Source organism: Leptonychotes weddellii, chromosome 6 (genome assembly GCF_054177405.1).
Source record: "Leptonychotes weddellii isolate Sample4059 chromosome 6, ASM5417740v2, whole genome shotgun sequence".
NCBI lineage: Eukaryota > Metazoa > Chordata > Mammalia > Carnivora > Phocidae > Leptonychotes > Leptonychotes weddellii.
The window spans coordinates 78693353-78717050 of record NC_138374.1 but is presented as its reverse complement, the minus strand read 5'-3'; the positions used below and the strand labels follow the sequence as shown (position 1 = coordinate 78717050).

At 48.0% G+C, this 23698-nt stretch overlaps 1 protein-coding gene and 1 long non-coding RNA gene across 2 annotated transcripts in view; one reads left to right on the top strand and one right to left on the bottom strand.

Moving 5' to 3' along the window:
* LOC145722255 (uncharacterized) overlaps window positions 1-14806 on the bottom strand; it is a 26163-nt gene extending 11357 nt beyond the window's left edge. The window contains exon 1 of the long non-coding RNA XR_014146374.1: window positions 14674-14806. This is a non-coding gene — a long non-coding RNA (uncharacterized LOC145722255). The remainder of the gene's footprint in view (window positions 1-14673) is intronic.
* Window positions 14653-23698, top strand: SDE2 (spliceosome associated SDE2). The gene is made up of 5 exons (XM_081824414.1): window positions 14653-14831; window positions 20250-20367; window positions 22102-22213; window positions 22495-22664; window positions 23580-23698. Exons 1-5 carry the CDS (start codon window positions 14712-14714, stop codon window positions 23696-23698), a joined length of 639 nt encoding a protein of 212 aa, XP_081680540.1. The 5' UTR covers window positions 14653-14711.

The window sequence follows — 23698 nt, the reverse complement described above, 5'->3', positions numbered from 1 at the left end:
AGTAACCTTCCACGGGCTGTTATCAGAAGAAATGGTAAGGCAGCGTGTGCCCGCAGGGCTCCGAGCCCTTTCTGAGAAAGGCATGGTATGAAGACTATTCACACGCAACGTATGACTACACCTGGCTGACGTTTCTGTCTGATATAAAACAAATCCACCTGGGGATGCTGACAACAGGTTTGGGGCTGTTGGAAGAGGAAGTGGTAGAGGAGGATGCCGGGCAGAAAACCCTTTCTTCTTCTTTTTTTTAAAACATTTTATTTATTTATTTGAGACAGAGAACGAGAGAGAGAGAGAGAGAGCACAAGCAGGGGGAGCAGCAGGGGCAGAGGGAGAAGCAGGCTCCTCGCTGAGCTGGGAGCCTGATGTGGGGCTCGATCCCAGGACTCTGGGATCATGACCTGAGCTGAAGGTAGATGCTTCACCAACTGAGCCACCCAGGCGCCCCAGAAAACCCTTTCTTACCCACCATAGCGCACAATGTATGTAGATTAAATGAAAGAATGCATCAATAAATAGCAGTATGAATTTTTTTTTTAATCACATGGGTCTGCTAGTCTTTACGATATCTTTGTCAGGCAGTTTCTGAGTAGCTTTTTATTTATTATTATTATTTTTTTAAAGTAAACTGTACACCCCACACGGGAGGCTTGAACTCACAACCCCGAGATCAAGACTCACACACGCTCTACCACCTCAACACACCTTCTCAAAGCCCATTTCTATAGCTTTTATTTTATTTTTTTTAACCTCAGAATTGGATCAAACATGTCCTCATGATTCACGCATGCCTTTTATTTAGTTATTTGTAATCATGCAGGGAGCACCCACAAACGCAGCCCCAGGAGACGCCTGCCTTCCCCCATCTGAAGGAGTCTTTCATCCTGAATCCTGTGTTCTCACTCACTTGCTTTTCTTTTCATATCATTTGATTTCATCCCTATGTATTCCAAAAAAGTACATTTTTACTTCTGTCCTTTTTAACTTGATAAAAAGTTAAAATGCTTTTCTGTGTGGCACATAATCTTGTAGAATTCAATTTTTCACCTAATACCTTGCCAGGCAGACTCCGCCATAGCGTTAGCTGTGGCTGTCGTTGGCTTGTTGTTACTGCTGACTCATACTCCATTGTGGGGATGAAACACAGCTTCTCCGTCTACTCTTCTCTCGATGGGCATTTGGGTTGTTGGGGGGTTTCTGCTACTGTGACCAGGACACAGGATGCTGGTAAAAGAACATACCCTGCAGGGGCGCCTGGGTGGCTTAGTTGGTTAAGCGACTGCCTTCGGCTCAGGTCATGATCCTGGAGTCCCGGGATCGAGTCCCGCATCGGGCTCCCTGCTCGGCAGGGAGTCTACTTCTCCCTCTGACCCTCCTCCCTCTCGTGCTCTCTGTCTCTCATTCTCTCTCTCAAATAAATAAATAAAATCTTAAAAAAAAAAAAAAAGAACATACCCTGTAGACGTATGCAGCACTGGCCGGGGGCCGACCAACTGACCGAGGGGCTAGAACGGGGTGGAAGAAGCTGCCCGACATCAGAGGCGACATTTAAGACAGGGGGGAAGGAGAGACTATTTAATAAATGGAGTGGGATGACATTATTATCCATGTGAAAAAGGACGAAATGGAATTTCTTCTTCTTTTTTTAAAGATTTTATTTATTTACCTCAATCTATCATAAAACTTAACACCAAATGGACTAAGACCTTAGATATCAAAGCAAAACATAAAAACTCTGAGCGGGAAACAGAGGTGACTCCCGCAGACCTCGGGGTTGGAAAAATTTCTTCAGGCGTGAAAAGCATTCGACTAAAAAGGAAAAACTGATACATTTGATTATATGAAAAGTAAGAACATTTGTTTGCTCTAGATTTTCTGCAAGCAATCTCTGGGATGAAAGATTAGTTTGCGGGTGCCTGGGTGGCTCAGTTGGTTAAGCGACTGCCTTCAGCTCAGGTCATGATCCCAGGGTCCTGGGATCGAGTCCCGCGTCGGGCTCCCTACTCTGCGGGGAGCCTGCTTCTCCCTCTCCCACTCCCCCTGCTTGTGTTCCCTCTCTCGCTGTGTCTCTCTCTGTCAAATAAATAAATAAAATCTTTAAAAAAAAAAAAGATTAGTTTGCTGCTTTTCACTCCACCCCCATGTTAAACCTTTTATAATTTGAGATTCGATTTGAGTATAAAGAAAGTTTCAAAAAAAAAAAAAGGAAGTTTCAGCTGACACCATAGTCTTAGCAAGAACCACTGTTCCTTCCAAACTGTAAGTCTCACTGGGGCCAATTACCCTCTTCACTTGACCTGTAATTGGGGGCCCCTCTTGCTTCCTGGTCACTCGCACTTGGAACATGAACGTCTCAGCCTCTCTAGGTTGGAAAGAGAAATGGGAAAAAAAGGTTAAAAATCATCTGGACCAAAGGCACCTGGTGTCTCAGGCAGTTGAGTGTCTGACTCTTGATTTCTGCTCAGGTCATGATGTCAGGGTCCTGAGATCGAGGCCCGCATTGGGCTCCCTGCTCAGTGGGAGGTCTGCTTGAGATTCTCTCCCATTCTGCCCCTCCACCCCGCTCATGTTCTCTCTTCTCAAATAAATGAATCTTAAAAAAAAAAAGAAAAACATCCAGACCTTTCTGTCGTTTTGAAGCAAACAGGACGCTATCTCCACCCAAAAATAAAAATTTTAACTTATGAAAAAGAACATTTGCAACACAGCTAGGGAAAATTAATCAACATCCCCTCCTCAAATCTGTATGGAGCTCCAACTATCTGTCAGAGGCTGAGCCTGAAGCTAGAAGCACAAAAATAAATAAGATGCACGCAGTCCTTGCCCATCAGCAGATTATGATCTGTCACGGGAGGACAGAGAAGATAGGGCCACGAGTGCTCTTGGCGTCTTTAGGATCGCCGAGGGGTCCAGCAGGGGCTAGGGAAGGAGCGTTGGTCCTTCCAGCCAGGGCAGGGGATGCTGAGGCAAGGCAGGAGGGCATGGATAATGAGGCGGGTACAGGGAGCCTAAGTAGCCAGCAGGGCTGAAGCAGAGCCCAGTGGGGGAGGCCAGAGATTGGGCAGAGAGGCAGGCAGGGCCAGCTTGGTTCTCCTAGAGGCAGCCAGGTGCCAGTCGGAGGATTGGGGCGGGGAGGTGACATCACTAACTTGGTTTCAGGGAGGTCACTCTGGCCGCTGTGGAGTACGGGTGGGTGGGGTTCGAGGATGGGGGCAGGGAGCTCACCCAGGCCAGAGACGGGGTGGCTGAAACAAGGTGTTAGCTCTGGGGGTGGGAGGGCTGGGAGACAGGTGTGAAGGATTTGGACATCCATCAGATTTGGGGGATGACACAGCATGTGGATGTGTCACATCTGTGACGACGCTCGGCTTACAAATTGAGGCCTGGGGAGATCGAGGTCGGCACTGGGTTGGGGAGCACTGCAGGTGAAGCAAGCTTAGGGGGGAGGATGGTGGACCTTGAGATGCACAGGGGACACTGCCTGGGGCAGAGCCGAGACAGAGGTGCCAAGTGAGGGAGGGGTGGACATGCACAGAGAAGACCTCTGAAGAACCGGGTCCGGAGGGAGGGGGATGAGGATGGTGGTGTCCGAGGGGCACAGGGTCAAGGAGGATTTGAGGTTTAAGAGATGTGAAGCATGATTACGTATCCAGGCTGCAAGAAAGAAGTCCGTAGAAGTGGAACACTTGAATATCTGACGGAGGAATTCCTTTTATTTATTTATTTATTTATTTTTGGTCTCACGTCTTGTGAGTGTTGAAATTTCATAGAAAACATAATGGTATTTCCAAGAAGCCGCTCTTACCCTAAAATAAGTTCCTAGACAGTGTTGACGTTCTAACACAGACCCTCCTGTGTCAGGGACAGCAAGCACCAATCTCGATGTGCACATGAGGTAGGTATCCTATTTTACGACAGGCGCACAGAGGAATGTGGCTCGGGAAGATACTCTTTATCTACATCTGCATTCCACAAGTGTCACAGGGGCGTCCAGGCCTTTCCATGGGGCTTTTCTATTTACACAGATTGATGATGCAAACGCACAGGCATTTTCCAGATTCATGCGGATAATAAGAGAATGTCACTATGAGCTCCTGACACAGAGACCTTGACAGGCTGCACATGGAGCCCAGATATATCTGGAAAGGCGAAGCCAAGGAAGCTGGGAAGAAATACACTGATGATGAAGACACGACTGAAAGCGGCGCCTGACCTGCCCAGCTCAGTGCTCGGCAGCGGCCCTGAGGCTTTCGGCAGGAAGAAGGCGCTCCTTTCTTGCTCCGGGACTGTCTCTCTTCCAGACTGTGATTTCTCTGGGAGGCTGCCAGGAGCGGTCAGGCAGCCACCCATCCATTCTGCCTCTCTGCCCTCGCCCACCTGGTCTCTTCCCTTTCCTGCCAGTGCCCTCGCCCCCTCTGAGCAGTGGCCTAATTGTAGGACCCGGTAGGAGGTCCCCCTGCTGTGAAATCAGACCCGAGTTGAAATCCTGGCGCCGACACCTCCTTGCTGTGTGCCTTAGGTCAAGCCACTCAACCTCTCTGAGCCTGTTTCCATACTATTAAAACAGGAGGAAGAACTCAGAGGCAGGGTGGCTGTTGTTCATGCCTCCGGTCTGTCCCCCGGATTATTTCTCTAAAGGACAGGTCTGATCATGATCGTGTCTCTTCTGTGCTTGAGACCTGCTATATGGTCACAGGGACGGAGTGCAGCCCGTGGTAATGCTGACAGGTGACGGCCGCACCTGTGGTGAGCCCCGCACAACAGATACACACGCGGGGACGTGTCCACTCACTATGCCGGACACTGTGTCAGCTGCTGCTTCAGGAGAAACAGAAACAAAACCAGAAAGAACCTTCTGCAGTCTCTCCTTCCTTACAGATTGAGGTCTGGATGCTCGGCCTGGCATTACAAACCCCATCTACTTCTTCTGCGGCGTGCACCTGTCTCCGCGCTGTGCAGACTGGCAGTCACGGCTGACTTCGTGCGGGTCGCGAACCTGAGCTCAGCTCCGCGCGGCCGGGCTCTACATAGGTGCGTGTGCGCATGCGCGCGTCCCTCGGCGCATCGCCCGCGCACCGCCCCCCCCCCGCGCATCCCCCTGCATCCCCCCCGCGCATCCCCCCCGCGCATCCCCCGCGCATCCCGGTCCTTCTTTGCCGCCACCTCTCCTACGGACCTGTAGGAGGCCGTGCATGTGTGTGCGCTTGCTATCACAGCCTGCGTTGGTCTGGGATGCTTTCCAATGACTTGTATTTGCTAGGGTTTTAGAGCGTCTGGAGAGTCGGCCCTTACTGTTCCTCTCAGTCGTCCCTCCGGCTGGTCCCTTGCCTCCCACCTGTCTTCACCTCTGTCTTCTCCTGCACTTGGAGGTGAGAAATGAACAGCCGTGGAACTGAACTGAGCGAAGCGCTCAAACCGCAGGTCTCCAGATCTTCTGTAGGAGCTGGGTGATACGACGCTCATCTTGACACATCAAATTCCTCCGTGTATTTTTTTTTTTAAAGATTTTATTTATTTATTTGACAGAGAGAGATAGCGAGAGCAGGAACACAAGCAGGGGGAGAGGGAGAGGGAGAAGCAGGCTCCCCGCAGAGCAGGGAGCCCGATGTGGGACTCGATCCCAGGACCCTGGGATCATGACCTGAGCTGAAGGCAGTCACTCAACCGACTGAGCCACCCAGGCGCCCAAATTCCTCCGTGTTTATTGACTCTGCACACGGGTATGAAGAGGACGAGTGATGCCGTTGTGTTCCGTTATTCCCTCATCCTCCAAAAGGCAGAAAGAAGATTTAGCTCGCCAGCCCTGATCCTAAACACTAGAAAAAACACATGGTAAAGTAGATTTTGCTGGTACGTGAGAACAAAGTGTATTTTTATGTATTAAAATGAACTGAACTCCTTAAATACCGGGAGGAATCGCCTTTATGATCAGTGTCTCTCTTTTTTTTTAAACCCCATTGGTTAATATCCAACATATATATAAAGAACTCACACAACTCAATACCAAAACCCACAAATGATCCAGTTAAAAATGGGCAAAGGACCTGAAGAGACATTTTCCCAAAGAACATTTTCCAAAATACACGAAAAGGTACTCAACATCATTAGTAATCATGGAAATGCAAATCCAAATCACAATGAGATGTCGCCTCACGCCCGTCAGAATGGCTAGGATCAAAAACACAAGAAACAACAGGTGTTGGCGAGGATTCAGAGAAAGGGGAACCCTTGTACACTGTTGGTGGGAATGCAAGGTGGTGCGGCCACTCTGGAAAACAATATGGAGGGGCCTCAAGAAATTAAACCTAGAACTACCTTATGATCCAGCAATCCCATTTCTGGGAAAATATCTGAAGGAAACGAAAACACTATGTCGAAGAGATGTCTCCCTCCACTGCCCACGTTCATAGCTGCATTATTTGCAATAGCCAAGGCATGAAGCAACCTGTGTCTGCTGTGGGATGAACGGATAAAGAAGTTGTGGCTTATTGTGTATATATAATGAAATATTACTCAGCCTTAAAAAAGAAGGAAATCCTGCCATTTGTGCCAACATGGATGGACCTTGAGGGCACTACGCTAAATGACAGGAATCAGACTCCGTTGTGGGGTTTGGCCTCATCCAACACTGCATGATCTCACCCACATATGGGATCTAAAGAACAAAAAACAAGGGGCGCCTGGGTGGCTCAGTCGGGTAAGCGTCTGCCTCCAGCTCAGGTCGTGATCCCGGAGTCCTGGGATCAAGTCCCTGCATCGGGCTCCCTGCTCAGCAGGGTCTGCTTCTCCCTCTCTCTCTGCCTTTCCCCCTGCTCATGCTTTCTCTCTCTCAAAGTAATAAAAATTTCAAAACAAACAAACAAACAAATCCACAAAAAGCCAGAGTCATAAAAAAAGAGATCAGACTCGTGGTGGCCAGAGAAAGGGGGTGGGGAAGGCGGGGGAGTTGGAGGAAGGGGGTCAAACATTCAAACTTCCAGTTATAAGACGAATAAGCACACAGGATGTGAGGGACACACGGTGATTGTAGCTGATGCTGCCGTAAGGCATACAGGGAAGTTAAGAGATAGGTTCCAAGAGTTCTCATCACAAGGGAAAAGAACATTTCTTTTTTCTTTCTTTTTATTGATATGGGATGCCGGATGTTATCTAAACTTACTGTGGCAACCATTTCATGTGAGTCACATCATGCTGTACACCTTAAACTTCTATGGTTCTGTATGTCAGTTATATCATTAAACTGGAGAGAAAAAGAAGAAACCCCACAGTTAACCGTACGTCCATCTGAGCCTTTTCTGAATACCCAATCCAAGGGCATGCTGATGGGTGTAACTTGAAAAGAAGTTCCTTGGTCAAATAAGTTTGTGAAATATTGGATTAAGCAAAGATAACAGAATTTCTCGGGGCTTTTATGATGTGAATGAACTTTGTGAATCTTTTTTTTTTTAAGATTTATTTATTTATTTATTTTTAAGATTTTATTTATTTATTTGAAAGAGAGAGAGAATGAGAGAGAGCACATGAGAGGGGTTATGGTCAGAGGGAGAAGCAGACTCCCTGCCGAACAGGGAGCCCGATGCGGAACTCGATCCAGGGACTCCAGGATCATGACCTGAGCCGAAGGCAGTCGCTTAACAAACTGAGCCACCCAGGCGCCCAAGATTTATTTATTTGAGAGAGAGACAGACAGAGAGAGAGGGCATGTGCAGTGGGGAGGGGAAGAGAGAGAGAAACTCAAAGTAGACTGCGCTGAGGGCGGAGCAGGGGCTCCATCTCACGATCCTGAGATCGTGACCCTGTGATCACGACCTGAGCCGAAACCAAGAGCCAGTTAACCAAGTGCGCCACCCAGGTGCCCCTGAATGTTGTGAAATGTCATGAGACAACATATGGTATGGGAGTGTAGCCGAATTCGTTTGAAAAAGGAAGTCTTTTAGAATAGCGCATTGTGGTGACCTAGTGTTTCATGGAACACACTTTGGGAAACATTGGTCTAATTTAATATTAATACCATCTGGAGAGCATATACAACGAATTCCTTGCCTCTTTAAATCGCAGCAGCTAATGTGCATTACTTCCCTCCTTCTGCCAGTGTCCACAGTGATTACAGGATAGCATGCATGTTCCTTCAGATAGCCCAGACACAAGCCTTGTAGATTTCTAGGAAATATTCAAAGGAGATCCCTCTGCCAGTTTACAGAAAATGAGAGAATCCTTTTATCTTCTTATCCAGAGTGGTACAGATTTTCTTCCAAGAACGGGAAGTTATATGTTGAAATCACTGTCATATGATGGTAACAGGGGGAAATTGTTTATTCGTACACAAAACTGTCTTACTCTCTATTTGGAAGACATTAAAGAACAAAAGGTATTTGGTGGGGGGCCTAAACCGCTAAGACTCTCAGGATCCGGTGCTTTGGGGAAACATGCTATTCTGGATAGCTGGGTTTTCCCAATCCTTAGGGTTTAACCCATGTGTTTGTGAACGTTCAAAATCCTACCCTTGTTGGTGGACTTCTAGGACGTGTATCATGCGGCCTTGCCATCTTAACTAGGGCACCCTGAACACAGCTGAGCCTTTCCTTCAGGATTCAGGTTTCTTGGCATTTTCTCCCATGCTCTCACTCTGCTGTGATATAGGAATGCCTTTAGGGTCCACTGGGGTATGCCACGTTTCTTGACCAGATACCCAGAATCTGCCCAACGGCGGTGTCAATTTTGTTTTTGTCTTTTTATTTTTAATTTTTTTAATTTTTAATTTTTTTCTTTGTCTTTTTATATCACTCTGGCCACCGTTTCTTCTCATCATTGCCTCCGTCCGGTCTCCTGCAGCGCCCCCCCTCCATTTTGCAATCTGCTCCTGTCTCCCCGCTTCATGTAATGGACTTCATATTAATTTGCTAACTTTCAGTAGGCTGTTAAGCAGACCACCACACTTCTAACAATCCTTTTAAAACAAGAAGAGCCTAGGGTTCTTTGAGCAAAATGCAGACTTTAGCTGTGTAGGGGCCTTTGGGTTATTTCTGTTTTATTTATTTTTTTAAGTAAACTCTACACCCAACGTGGGGCTCAAACTCATGACCCTGAGATCAAGAGTTGCATGCTCCACCGACTGAGCCAGCCAGGCGCCCTTGTTTTATTTTTTTTTAATGTGTTTTAGGGGCGCCTGGGTGGTTCAGTCAATTGAGCATCCAACTCTTGATTTCAGCTCGGGTCATGATCTCAGGGTCCTGGGATTGAGCCCCATGTCGGGCTCCATGCTCAGTGTGGAGTTTGCTTGTCCCTCTCCCTCTGCTCCTCCCTGGCTCACTCTCTCTGTCTCTCTCCCTCTTAAATAAATAAATACTTTACAAAAATATGCTTTAGGTAGGTGAGTGAGCCAGATGGCTGCGTTATTAAAATAAATTTAGTTAAGTTATTTAAACTGGAATCCTAAATCAGTTGCCTAATGACTGCTGGCCTTATGATTGATAAGGCACTAACACCATCTGTTCAAAAACTTCTCCATGAGTTTCACAAGCACAAACTTTGACCACATCTTACAATACAAAGGCGAATTCTAAGGACAATCCTAGCGTAGCTCTGTAACCATTCACAAGCGCTCGCCCAAAGCAGTCAGATGAGTTTCCCGAGTTCACACAATGAAACCTCCAGGGAGCAAGAAACATCTGACTTTTAATCAGTCTCTATTCATCAAATATTTTCTCTTTAGTTGCCAAAGTAAAATTAAACAGTGAAGGCTATTTCCTTATTAGAGATAACCCCAGTTAGTGGATGTGATGGTCGATTTTATATGTCAATTTGACTGGGCCATGAGGTGCCTGGATATTTGGTCAAACATTATTTTGGGTGTTCCTGTGAGAGTATTTCTGAATGAGGTTAACATTTGAGTCAGTAGATTAAGTAAAGCAGATTGCCCTCCCACATGTGGGTGGGCCTCATCCAATCAGTTGAAGGCCTGATTAGAGCAGAAAACCTGACCCACCTCCCAGGAAGGGAGGATTCCTTCTGCCTGACTGCCTTTGAATTGGGACATCAGCTTTGTCCTGCCTTCAGACTGGAACTGCACCATTGGCTTTCTTGGGGCTCCAGCTTACTGACTCGCTCTGCAGATCCTGGGACTTGTCAGCCTCTGTAATTGTGGGGGCAGAGGGTGAGCTGATTCTTTATAACATGAAAGAATTTCTTGAGCCACCGGGGCGCCTGGTGGCTCAGTTGGTTGAGCGTCCATCTCTTGATTTTGGCTCAGATCATCTCAGGGTTATGAGATCGAGCCCCACGTTGGGCTCTGTGCTCAGCACAGAGTGCCTGTCGCTCTCTCTCCCCCTCTGTCCTTCCCCCTGCTTGCTCGTTCAAGCTCTCTATGTCTCTAACTAAAATAAATAAATAAATAAATAAATAAAATCTTTTAAAAAATTTAAAAAACCTGCCTGCCTCATTCTCATGCTTGGCAGATAATGCGTTTTTTACAAATTGAAGGTTTGTAGTAACCCTGCATTAAGCAAGACTTTTGGTATCATCTTTCCAACATCATTTGCTCACTTCATGTCTCTGTGTCACATTTTAGTAATTATCACGATATTTCAAGCTTTGTCATTATTATCATATTGCTATTATTATTATTATTATTATTAAGTAGACTCCACGCTAAGCGTGGAGCCCAATGAGGGGCTTGAACTCATGACCCTGAGATCAAGACCTGAGCTGAGATTGAGAGTTGGATGCTTAAGTGACTGAACCACCCAGGCGCCCCACTTTGTCACTATTATTATATTTTTTATGGGGATCTGTGATCTTTGATGTTACTATTGCAATTGCAACACCAAAACAATGCTCATAGAGGACGGCAAACTTAATTGACAAATAATGGGGTGGAAATAGTAGGAGAACTAGAATCAGGAGTGGAGCCTGAGGATGGGACCGACAGGCTGCAATCTCATGATGAAACTTGATCCCAAGATGGAATGTATTCTGGTGAAGATGCCATAAAGATCGTTGAAATGACAACGAAGGATTTAGAATATTCCAGAAACTGAGTTGATAAGGCAGCAAGGTTTGAGAAGACTGACCCCAATTCTGAAGTTCACCTGACAGTATGAACATAACCTTTATATTCATTGGGAAACAAAAAAATTCCTTTGATTTGCTTTCTGGCAATATTGGCTTTATTGCGGCATTCTGGAACTGAGCCCATGATATCTCCGAGGTGTGCCTGTATCTCTCTCTCTCTGTCTACTCTATTGGCTCTGTTTCTCTAGAAAACCCTAATACAGTGAACATACTCTAATGTCTAATAACTAAAAAATATTCCTACAGACTTCTGACTTTCCCAGGCGGAAAATCCCCTTTTGAATGGCTTGGCCATGCAGAACTCATAAAGAAGTATGGATTTTTATTGACAAGAGGGAAATTGAATGTCAGTGTTGAAAACATTCCAGCGCCGAAATACCACATGTAGGGAAGACGGATGCTCCACCAATTTTGCTTTATAATTCTGGCACGGTGAGTGGCGTGACTGAAATTAACATTATCCCACGTAACAGCATTCTTTGATGGAGACCTGAGAATGACAACCGCCCAAGGTAAACAATACAACGCGCAAGGTACTATCCGGGCAACCAAGAGGGACAGTGTGTACTGATGTAAATCCGCCCGCATGAAGATCTTTCTTCTTGCTGACGCCTCCAAAGAGGTGGGCTTCTGAGGCACGCAGCACTGGCTGTGGGTCCAGCTGCTTCCCTCGGCCCCGCACCTCCACCCTACTCTTCGCTTCCGCCCTCTCAAGGTCCTTCCCAGCACCAGGGCTAAACACACACTTCTTCCACCTCTCAACTCCACCTCGCCCTTGACGTGTCCGGGTTCCTTCTGTCCAATACAGGAAGGAGGGTCCTTGCTTCAAGCTCCACCTCCCACACCGTCCACCACCCAGTGTGGACTACACGGCTCTTACCCAGAAGCTGTTTTTCCATCCTAGGAGCTGACCTCATTGTTCCTGGGGCTGGAACCATCTATAAGGCAACGCTTGCCAATTTAGGACTTTATAGCACTTCTGCGTTTGGGGCACGGGAGGAGCAGGGCTGTACCATTGTCTTTTGTCCTAAAGATGGCATTGACGACCTCCTGTCCCTGCCTCTGAGCGTGAACGTGGCTGAAAGCACAGAAGTGTGACCTGCCTGTCGCACAGGGATATAGTCTGCAAATTCACTAGTTTGGGAACCTCACTGTCATTTATAAAAACTGCCGGAGTGGACAGCCCTGCTTCCTGTTCTTGCAGACCAGCATGACGTTTTGGCTCAACTGAGCCCCTCTCATGGGTTGCCACACAAACATTGTCTGGAGATGTCATTTCCTGGCAGTGAACAATTATTCCACATGGCCTCAGGATGCTCTTGCAGTGTCTTCCCGCTATGGGAATCAGTCCTCAAAAAGCAAAGTAGAGCTAGCGTTGATCTTTCGGAGGAGATGGGCGGGAACAAAGTGTGGGCTTATTGGAAAGGACAACAAAGACGGTCCCAAGAGCGCGGCTACACTATTTTGCTGAAAGAGGAACTGGCCTCCACCCACTCACCACCTACTGGTCCCAACCCTAATGTGAGTTCCTGTCCCTTCCCTGCCTACCACTCCGAGGTGGGGAAGGTGGCAGAAGCTGTCTCTCCTTTTCCATAACCACTGACCAGTCTGGCCACACAGCAGTGCCTACTGGACACCACTGTAGACTCTCAGCCACCCAGCTCATCAGCTCTATTTCTAGATTTTCCTCTACCCATGTGTTCTTGGCTATAGCCCTGACTTTAGGGTCCTCAGTTTCCGGACTATTTAAATGAATTTTAAAACCACCAATCCAAGTTGAAGTCTGCATTCTTAGGATAGAAAGTGCTATACTAGTGCAAAATAAATTTCTTCAGACGTACATTGGGAATAATTTGACTTACTACCTTAGTGATTCATCAAATAGCCAGTTAATATTTATTTGACTTCTACTTGGTGTACATCACGGTGCTATATGCTCAGTGTGAAGGTTTAGGAGCGGTTATATATTGCTCAGTAAATACGTATCTTTGAAAAGGCAATCGTGGGCGCCTGGGTGGCTCAGTTGGTTAAGCGACTGCCTTCGGCTCAGGTCATGATCCTGGAGTCCCTGGATCAAGTCCCGCATCGGGCTCCCTGCTCGCAGGGAGCCTGCTTCTGCCTCTGACCCTCCCCCCTCTCATGTGCTCTCTCTCTCATTCTGTCTCAAATAAATAAATAAAATCTTAAAAAAAAAAAAAAGGCAATCGTTAATAACAGTAGTTATTTCATATTTGAAATGGCAATGCCTATTCAATACTTAGGATTTTTTCGACAATAGGAATTTAAATGCAACAGGAGATAAAGGGTGAACAATTTCATTCAGACGTGGGGTTTCAGAAGGGGGAGATAGAATGCTAGTAATAAACGACGTGGACTTTCCTTACTGAAAAGGACGAATTAATCTTACACGTATAAATCACCGAGGCAAAAACGTTGTGTAAAGCTAAACTGCTCATTTGTCTGGTTACTTGGCAGGAGAGGAAGACCCCCAGACCTTTGAAATAGCCTTTTTTTTTTTTAATCCCAAGAAGGAAGAAATGGTGAATAAACAAAGAGGCTTGGGGCTTGGATCTCTGCAGGTGGCTTGTTCGGGGACACTGGGGACGGAGAGCAGGGAAGGGGGTATAGAGGGGCTCGAGTTGTCCAGGGTCCGGACTGCCTTTCCATACTTGGTGAGGCACCCCGGGACTCCGTGCAGCCACGGTCACCGCGAGAGCCACTCTGCAAAGCGCTGCTCTCCAGGCACCACGGCCTCAGCATTTGGGGTCGTTTTTCTTGCGCCAGAGGAAGCCCCACCGAGGCCCTTTCCCTGTTTCCCTACAGGGCGATTGAGGCGAAGATCACAGTCAGAATCCCTAACTTCACAGGCCGTGGCTTTCCAGTCGTGCTCCCGCCGCCACAGTGAAGCGACTTCGGAGCCTCCGTGGAGTTTCCTCGGCCAGGCGTCCTCACTGCGAGCGTGGGGGCTGCGGGCCGGCATCCCGAAGGCCCTGGGCCCCCCCGCCCCCCGCGGGGCCCACTCGCGGCCAAGCAACCTGCACACGGCGCCAGCAGGAGGAAGGAAGAAGGCACCGCGCGCGGCCGGCGGAGACCGAGGGGCAGCCCCGCCGCCGCTCCCGGGCCCTGGGAGGGCGGGGGGCGTCTCCGGGGCCGAGAAGGCCACCCCCACCGCTTCCGGGACTGCAGCGCCTCTCCTCGCGCCCCCAGGGAGCGCGCCTCCTCCAGGCCCTGCTTCCCGCGACCCAAAAATAACCGCGCAGCGCCAGGGATGCGACCGGAGCCTGCGGGGCGGCGCCTCGCCAGCGCCTTATCGCTCGCGGCCAGAACGCTCGAAATCCGACCCTGCACCAGCCTTTTATACACAGTCCCCCCGAGCCCCGCCCCAGCAGTGTCTCCTAGCAACGCCTCGCCCTCGCCCTCCGCCGCCTTATCTGCCTCCTCCAGGCCCTTCCTGTTCCCCTCCCCCGCTGGCGCGGCACGGCGCGGCGCAGGGGCCCGGCTCACGTGACTGGCCCCAGGGGGGGCGTGGCGAGCGGAGGGTGTGGGGGCGGGGCGCGGAAGGCCCCGTGACGCCATCAAGACGCGCTGGGCGAGGGGCGGTACCTTGTCCACGGGACCCGGAGGTCCCGGAGCTAGCTGAAATGGCGGACGGCGCGCCGCTGGTGTGGGTTCGCTGCCCCGGCTTCGGTTGCGAGGCTGTGCAGTGTGCCTCGGCCCGGTGCTCCGTACGAGATGTGATCCACCGACACTGCCAAGATCGGGTGAGGCTCGCGCTTCCTGGAAGGAAGGGCAGCGAGGCGGACGGGGAGCAGGATTGGGTGGGGAGAGGGTGGGTCGGGGCGCGTCCGTTCCTTGGGGTTTTCAGTTTTTGAGGCTGAGGGCTCCCCAGTTTTAAGGTGCTTCAGACTGATGCTGAGGCTTTGCTTTGCTTTTGTTTTGGGGTGGCGGTGGTTTCGTATCCCTACAGGAGGGGGAACAACCCCTCGGCTCACAGGCGCTTAGTTCCGCCCTCGGTGTGGACGAACAGAAACCCTTGGCGTTGTTTCTTCGTGTGCAAATGAGGCATTTGGCGCAGATGGCTTTTAGGGCGCATTTCCTTCCGTTTCCGTTGCATTCATCCTGTGCTTCTATGATGTGCATGTTGTCCACTGCACAGCCCTGTTGGCTCCAACGTAGAGGAGTATTTTCATGTCCAGACCGAGGCCAGAGGGTGGTTGGGGAGGGCAGTGGGTTCATCTGGTCCCTGGTCGGGGCCGAGCACTCACACACGTGTCCCACACGAGGGCGTGGGTTCTCGGGGTCTGTCGTTTAGATGTTTTCACTGATCCTCTGATGGTCGCATTTGCCCGTGCATATTTTTGAAAAACTGTCACGGACTTCTAAAGTTACATGTGTGATTTACGGAATTATCAAGCCAGTGAGCTTCTCCCAGCAGTGAGACATTAAACCTGTTCAGTTACCTAAAGAATTTGGTGATCCATCGGACTCCCTGCTGAGCAGGGAGTCTGCTTCTCCCTCTGACCCTGCCCCCTCTCATGTGCTCTCTCTCAAATTAATAAATAAAATCTTTAAAAAAAAAAAAGAATTTGGTGATCTCCCCAAATCTAATTTTAATTTTGGCCCTTGATCTAGTATGTTTTTTATAACCTCACTTCATCCGTATTTCCCTAGTCTGTTTCTTCTGCTTGTTATTTATAGGCTTCACACATGTTAACATTGCAGTGGAAACCGAATCTTTATGTGGACGAGTTCCATGAAAAAGCAACGTATCTTTGCAAATGATGTGGTTTTTCAGCCTCCCCATTTGTCTTCCTACACTGCAGTCCAGTCTAGAAACTGTCAGAACTGTTTTTGACCATCTGGGTGGGGAAATATCTTACAAAATAGATGGATTTTAATATGTCTGAAAATAACTCTTATCTCTTGACAGTTGATCCAAAATGACCAGAAAAAATAGGATCTTAATTATGAGAGTATTGGAAAAAATAATTTTAAATAGGAAGGAAGAAATACAAATGGATGGTTCTGTCAGGTGCTCAAGAAATAGGACTATAACATTTGTGAACAGAAACAAGAAACTTATAAAAGGGCATTTGATGAGATACTGGAAGAAATTAAAATAGCTCAAGTTCACATCTGTGCGTTCTGAAACAAAATTATTCTGACACAGGATGAGGTCAGTGTTGGAGTCCACAGAAAAAGTAAAAATCTGCCCTGCTGTTCTTCAGGCTAGGATAACAGACACAGAAAAAGCCAGCTGCAAAGTTAATAGGAAACAGTATTTCTCCCGAGGACATGGTGCAGTTGTAAAATGTCATAATGACTCCTTTGGAAGTCTGCTGCTTTCTGATTCACTAAGGAACCTTGATCTGGAAAATTATAGACTACAAGACACTTTGCTGTTTGAAATTTTATCAGTGAGAATGAAGCATCCCACTCTTGCCTTGAGACTCTGAGTCACTTTGATATAGAGAAAGCACTCTAAATTTCCAGCCCAGGTGCAGAGCTTCAGATTAGGAGTTTCTGAACACAACATTCCGTATTTATCTTAACTTTGTCGTTTCCAAGGAAACAGGGGTCTGGATCCAGTCTACTTCACAGTCTGGACTTGATGTTGCCCCTTTTTACACACAGCTCTGCTTTGTTTTGAGCCTCTCAAAACACTTTCATTTAAATTTCACCTAAACTCCACCCTTGCCCCAAATCCTATAATAATTGTTTTTTTTTTTTTAATTTTTTTAAAGATTTTTATTTGTTTATTTGACAGAGAGGGAGACAGCGAGAGAAGGAACACAAGCAGGGGGAGTGGGAGAGGGAGAAGCAGGCTTCCTGCTGAGCAGGGAGCCTGATGCGGGACTTGATCCCAGGACCCTGGGACCATGACCTGAGCCGAAGGCAGACGCTTAACGACTGAGCCACCCAGGCGCCCCAATAATTGTTTTTTGTTGGTTGTGAGACACCCAAGGATTCCTCTTGTGTGCAGCCCCCCCCTTGTTGCAGTGAGTCAATGAATTTGACTTTGGTGAACTACACATTTGTCTCTGGTGGCCTTAGGCTGATTGGGCTAAAACGAACACTACTTTGTGCTTGAAATACTGTATAAAATGCAGATGGTCAAAGACCCTTAAATTGATTCTAAATTTCCTTTATCCTTTTTTCCTACTAGTGATTATTGATAACAATCTTAAGTAGAAAATGCAATTTTGTTGATCAGTTGTTTTGTTTAACAAGCAATTCTGTTTGGAAACGAAGTATGGTGTATATAATAATCTTTCTGCCTTCACATTAATGTCTTTTAAGGTTGTTTAGATTTTTAGAATACATACCCACTGGACACAGAAAATATTAAGAGAAGCTAAAGTAGCTTTTCATTCATAAATGTAAAAAACCATGAGGTACATTACATACCTCATTTAATCTGTACAACTCTTAAAAGTGGACAGTATTTTACAGACAGGAATAGTCCTTCCTGTTAATCACATGCCTGCGTGTAGTCTGAGCTCCTTTGCTCCTCTCTTCTGCTAGCGCATTTGCCTGGGAAAACGCCAGTTACCTTAAATCCATCGATTCTGCCTGCTATCTGGGCAGTGACACAAATCAGTCTTACCGTAAATGCACAAACACGGACGACCTTCGTGATGCGTTGCACTTCTGCTGTATATCCCCAGGCCAGAGTGGGCTTCCGCTGGGGTGGAGGACTGCGGAGATACTGATCCCTGCAGCCCTCCGGCAGGGGGGCAGAATCTGGGGGTGCCTCAGGAGCTTTGCTCATTTCCCCGTGTCCCCCGGATGTGTTTTCTGTACACCATGTTGTGAAAAGGCTTGGGAAGCAGTGCCGAGTTCATCGCTCTCACTCTTCTGCGTGACTCTCCGACCTCCTCTCTTTAATAAAATCTCTAGTACTTCTCCCATCTCGAGGCCCATACTTTGTTTTCAATGAGAAAATACAGGCAGTCAAGAGAGACCTTCCTCGTCCTCATTCCAGTGCCCCTGCCTCGTTGCCGTACATTCTGCCTTCCCATCTTCCGTTACTGTGAATGACTACCTCCTGCCACGTGTGCCATACCCGATGGTCGATTTCCAGTCCTCCTGTCTCTGGGCCTGTCGGCATCTGTGGGCACACTCCCAACATTCGCTCCTTGGCACACTTTGCTCACTTGTCCGCACGTCCACCTCACTAGCCTCCCTTCCACTTCCTCTTGCTGCTGCCTCCTTGTCTCCCTGATCTCTGAACCTTGGAGCAGTGGCGACTGGGTCTTCTGATCTTTGTTCCAGAGCCTCCTCCCTCCTGCGGGACACTCCATCCATGCTCAGGGCGGTGAGTAGCACCGGCGTGCTGACATCTTCCAGATGGAAATTTCCAGCCCAGACCTTGTCCCCAGACTGCAGACTTGTGTCCCCACCAGGTTCCTCAGCATCTGCATGTGGCTGTAAGACCTTTCAAACCAACACATCAAAAATGAGACTGGAGGGGCGCCTGGGTGGCTCAGTTGGTTAAGCGACTGCCTTTGGCTCAGGTCATGATCCTGGAGTCCTGGGATCGAGTCCCACATCGGGCTCCTTGCTTAGCAGGGAGTCTGCTTCTCCCTCTGAGCCTCCCCCCTCTTGTGCTCTCTCTCTCTCTCTCATTCTCTCTCTCAAATAAATAAATAAAATCTTTAAAAAAAAAAAAAATGAGACTGGAACTCTCCCCCAAACGTGCTTCTCACTCTTAACAAATGGCAACTCAGTTTCCTGTTAGTCAAGCCAAATGTTTGGACTCCTCTCTCATTGCTCTGTGGCTCTCACTGCCCACCTCCAGAACCTTAGGGGACCCCCCACCCCCGTTTCTCATCCCCTTCTGTCACTACCCCCGAGACAAATGGCCTTCATTGCTCACCTAGCCGATGTCACTGATGTCTCTGCTTCTCTAGTCTTATTTCCAGTTTAACAACTAGAGTGATCCTTTAAGAATATAACTCCGCTCTCAATCTGTTCCACACCCTGCAGTGGCTTTATTCAGAGTGAAACCCAAAGTTCTTACAGGGGCTTTTAAAGGCCTTCCCATTCCCCTTTGGCAGACATCTGTCAGCCATGTTGGCCATGTTGCTGTTCCACGAATACTCTGGGCTTATTCCTGCTGCCCCTCTTTACCTCTGCAATGCTCTTCCCCCAGATAGCCACGTGGCTTGTTCTCTCCCTTTCCTTCATTCTCTGCTAAAATGACACTTGATCAGAGAGGCTTTTCTTGACTAACTGTATATGTTAGATAGATGACCGGCACAGCCATCCACACACGCTATCCCCTTCAGCCTGCCTATCACCATGGCCATCGGATAGCATTCATCTGGTCGTTCTCTATCTTTCCCCGCTAGGAAAAAGGCAGGGTCTGTACTTGCTGTATTATTCACTACAGTATCCCAACATGTGAAAGTACCTGGCAAATAGGGACTTGATTAGTATATATTGAATGAACAGGTAGGTCCCATTGAAATGGCCGTGGGATGTGGTCTGGAACGAACATTCATTGTGTCCACTTCGGGAAGATACCAGTTGTGCGTTTTTCCTTTCTGTTGGTGTGTGAGTCTTCTTTCATATGTTCTATTCATCACTTGGTCTGAGAATGTTTGAAATCTACAGAGTGGGTGTGGAGGTACTTGGGGCTTCCGCTGTAACTCGGGGACATGGGCAGAAAAGACCAGCTGGCCCTCCACCTGCTACAGCTGATGTAGGTGTAGGCAGCCCATACTGTCGTCTCCTTCCCTCCTCCTGTTTGTCCTTATCTACACTTTTCAGACTGTGTATTGTCACTTTTAAACTTGTGCAACTTGATATTACTGGTTTAAAAAAAAGTCAAGAGAAAAAGGGCCTTGCAAAGTTACTGGGTCTGAGCCCCATGTAGTTTTCCACCTTGACTCTGATTTCCTATCAGAGAAGAAGAGAGCAGTTCTTATCTTCACCCGAAAGACGACAAGTTCTTGTGCATATCGTGATGAGGTGTTAGGAAAAAGTCATACCCTGAATAAGTCCTAGGAAGTGACTTTTTTTCTTTGGATTTTCAGTCCAACAAATACTAATGGAACACACGCTATGTGCTTATAACCGGAGGAATAAAAACATAATGGGCTACGCCCCTTCCTGCAGGAGACTTTTAAAAACCCCATTTAAACCTCATTTAAAAACCCCAAACTTGTCTCTAGGATGTTCCAGTGGAATGCTTCTTTGTGAAGTGCAATGGATCCCTCGTGGACACCAGTGACGGAGTGCGGCATGGGGCCGTGTATAGTTTGGAACCCAGGCTCCGAGGTGGAAAAGGAGGTAGGACCTGCATGTTGGTTACCTCTGTGTGTCACAGCCGCAGTCTCTAGCCCTGGGCAGGCCTCTGGGGTGTGCAGGTCTCGTTCTGCCATATGAAATCCTTTATTCACTTTCCTAGTTTTGAGTATTTTTTTTTTATTCTTTTTGAGGAATATATTGTCTGATTATAATTTCTTTTTTTTTTTTTAAGATTTTATTTATTTATTTATTTGACAGAGAGACCGCGAGAGAGGGAACACAGGCAGGGGGAGTGGGAGAGGGAGAAGCAGGCCAAGCAGGGAGCCCGATGTGGGGCTCCATCCCAGGACCCCGGGATCATGACCTGAGCTGAAGGCAGACCCCCAACAACTGAGCCACCCAGGCGCCCCCCGATTATAATTTCTACCCTTGCCAGCAGCATAGCTCTTAGGCGATTAGGTTCTAAAACTTTGGGGAAATTGGATGAAGAGAAAGGATCATTATAGTTAAATCTGCTTTTTAGTAAGATTTTGTCAGGTCATTGTAGTTCCAAGGGAGGACTAAAGTCAGCCTGTGGAATATAGCCATTTACAGATTGGGGTAGATTGAGGTCGTTGTTGTATGAACATGATCTAAGAATACAGAAAAGAAACTAAAAGCAAAAATGGAACATGGGCAGTTCTGGGTATTTCTCCTGATGCGCTAACATGTCATCCTGAAGCTTTCTCAAAATCCGCAGTGATTTGGTTTGGTTTTTAGAGAGCTGGCTGGCATCTCATTATAATCATCCTGCTGTTTGAAATTGTGTCAATAAGAATGAAGTTTATCATATCAACCAGGGACAACTTAAAATTGCTTTTCCTTTGAAACTCACTGCAAAATCTCACCATAGCATTTTTTAAGTTATTAATCTGGAAACCTTGGGATCTGTGGCACTAGGTAAAGCCCTCTAAAATACCCCAGTGGGGGCACCTGGGTGGCTCAGTTGAATAAGCGTCTGCCTTCGGCTCAGGTCATGATCCCGGGGTCCTGGGATCGAACCACATTGAGCTCCCTGCCCAGTTGGGAGTCTGCTCTTCCCTCCCTTTCTGCACCCCCCACCCCCCATTCGTGTTCTCTCTCACTCGCACTCTATCAAATAAATTAACATCTTAAAAAAAATATCCCAGTGGTGCAGATACAGTATTTCAGAAATATAAGAGGAAGGGCAAGAGGCACAAGGTTGAATCAGGTTTATCAATATTTTTACCTTCGATGCCTGGGCAGAATCTTGATGTCCCTTTCTTTAAAAAAAAAAGAAAAAAATTTTTTTTTTTAAGATTTATTTATTTTAGAGAGAGAGTGTGAGCACGGGAGGGGCAGAGGGAGAAAGAAAGAGAAACTTCAGCAGACTCCTCACTGAGCTTGGAGCCCGATGTGGGGGTGTGATCTCATGACCCTGAGCCAAAACTAAGAGTCAGATGCTTAACCGACTGAGCCACTCAGGTGCCCCAAAGAGATCATTTTTAATTTTGTAATATAATAGCAAATTCACAATTTGGCATTTATCCATCCTGGAACCCTTTCTTTTTTTAAGATTTTATTTATTTATTTGATAGAGACACAGCGAGAGAGGGAACACAAGCAGGGGGAGTGGGAGAGGGAGAAGATGTGGGTCTCGATCCCTGGACCCTGGGACCACGACCCAAGCCGAAGGCAGACGCTTCACCGACTGAGCCACCCAGGCGCCCCCCTGGAACGCTTTTTAACCTGCTTTCTCCAAATATATTTGCACAGGGTTTGGATCTATGCTCCGAGCGCTTGGTGCTCAGATTGAGAAGACAACCAATCGAGAAGCTTGCCGGGACCTCAGCGGAAGGAGGCTACGAGATGTCAACCATGAGAAAGCGTAAGCTGCCCGCTGTGTTAATTTCTTTGACGATAGCAACGCACGTTCCTGGCGGTGGTGGTCCACGTGCCGTGCATGTCGAACTGTAGCCTTGGAAGACGAGTGCTCTCACTCCTTCTGGCCGTAGCTCTTTCCGTCGTTTAGTAATTCCCATCGGGCTTGAGGGGGTCCTCCCAGCAGGCCCGGGACAGTGTGGGTTCGTCAGGGATGGGGGCTCGTCATGTATCAGCAGGCATGTGCGTGATCTGTCTGGTCAGCGCCATGTCTCCCGCCCGCCCCAGAATGGCCGAGTGGGTGAGACAGCAGGCCGAGCGGGAGGCCGGGAAGGAGCAGAAGCGCCTGGAGCGGCTGCAGCGGAAGCTCGCGGAGCCCCGGCACTGCTTCGCCAGCCCCGTGTACCAGCAGCAGTGCCATGACATGGCCGAGCGCCTGGAGGACTCCGTGCTCAGAGGTGAGTGTGGGGGCGCCTCGCAGAAGCCGCACTGTCGCTCTGGAGTCTTCGTGGGTCACAGACTGAGAATCGGGAAAGCCGTGGGACCCCTCCCCTCCGTAATACCCAGAACAGGGGTGCCTGGGGGGCTCCGTCGGTTCGGCGTCCAACTCTGGATTTCGGCCCGCGTCGTGACCTTGGGGTCGTGGGATTGGGCTCTGTGCTCGGTGGGGAGTCGACCTGACCCTCTCCCTCTGCTCTGCGCCCTGTGTGCACATGCACTCTTTCTTAAATAAGTAAAATCTTTCAAAGTAATAATAGCGATAAACAGTATGCCTTATACCCCAGAAAAAAAAGAGCACACACAAAATATGTGATGTACTTGACTCTTGAATTCTGGGGGCCCATGGGTCCCAGGTAAGAACACTTGTGCTTCGTGGGGGATACACCAAGTCCTCAGGAGGTGTTGACCTTGTTTGCTTGCTTCTAGTTTTAGGCCCAGGTTTTTTTTTTTTTTTTTTAATGGTTTTTAATGAGAATGATTAGCTTTTTTTTTTTTTTAGCATCTAAAGCATTATGCTAGGGTTCTTGTGGGTTCCACTGAATAAAAAGGAATCTTTTCAATCAAAAGGTTATCACGTAACACTGTACAAGCAGTGAGTAGCAGGGGATGGACCGTCAGGTCTGGGGAGGCCGGGATGCACCCATCAGGCTCAGGACTACAGATGGGCCTTTGGTTCCAGAGCCTGAATGCTCAGTACTTTGAACCTGTGTAAACTTGAGTCCAGTCCATTTTAGCCATATTAAATTTTGGAACGTTAACAAACTCGAGCTTAAGACTGCAATGTGGCTGTGTTTGCTGTCCATGCTGTTGGTAACGTTTCCAGTTATACTCACTTCTGATAGTGTAACTGAGTTGGGAACATTTCCGGTTAGGTATGCAGGCTGCCTCCAGCAAGATGGTTTCGGCCGAAATCAGTGAGAGTCGGAAAAGACACCACCAGTCAAAAATGGACCGAGGAGCCAGTGCAGGGAAAAGGAAGTGCTTTTGGTAA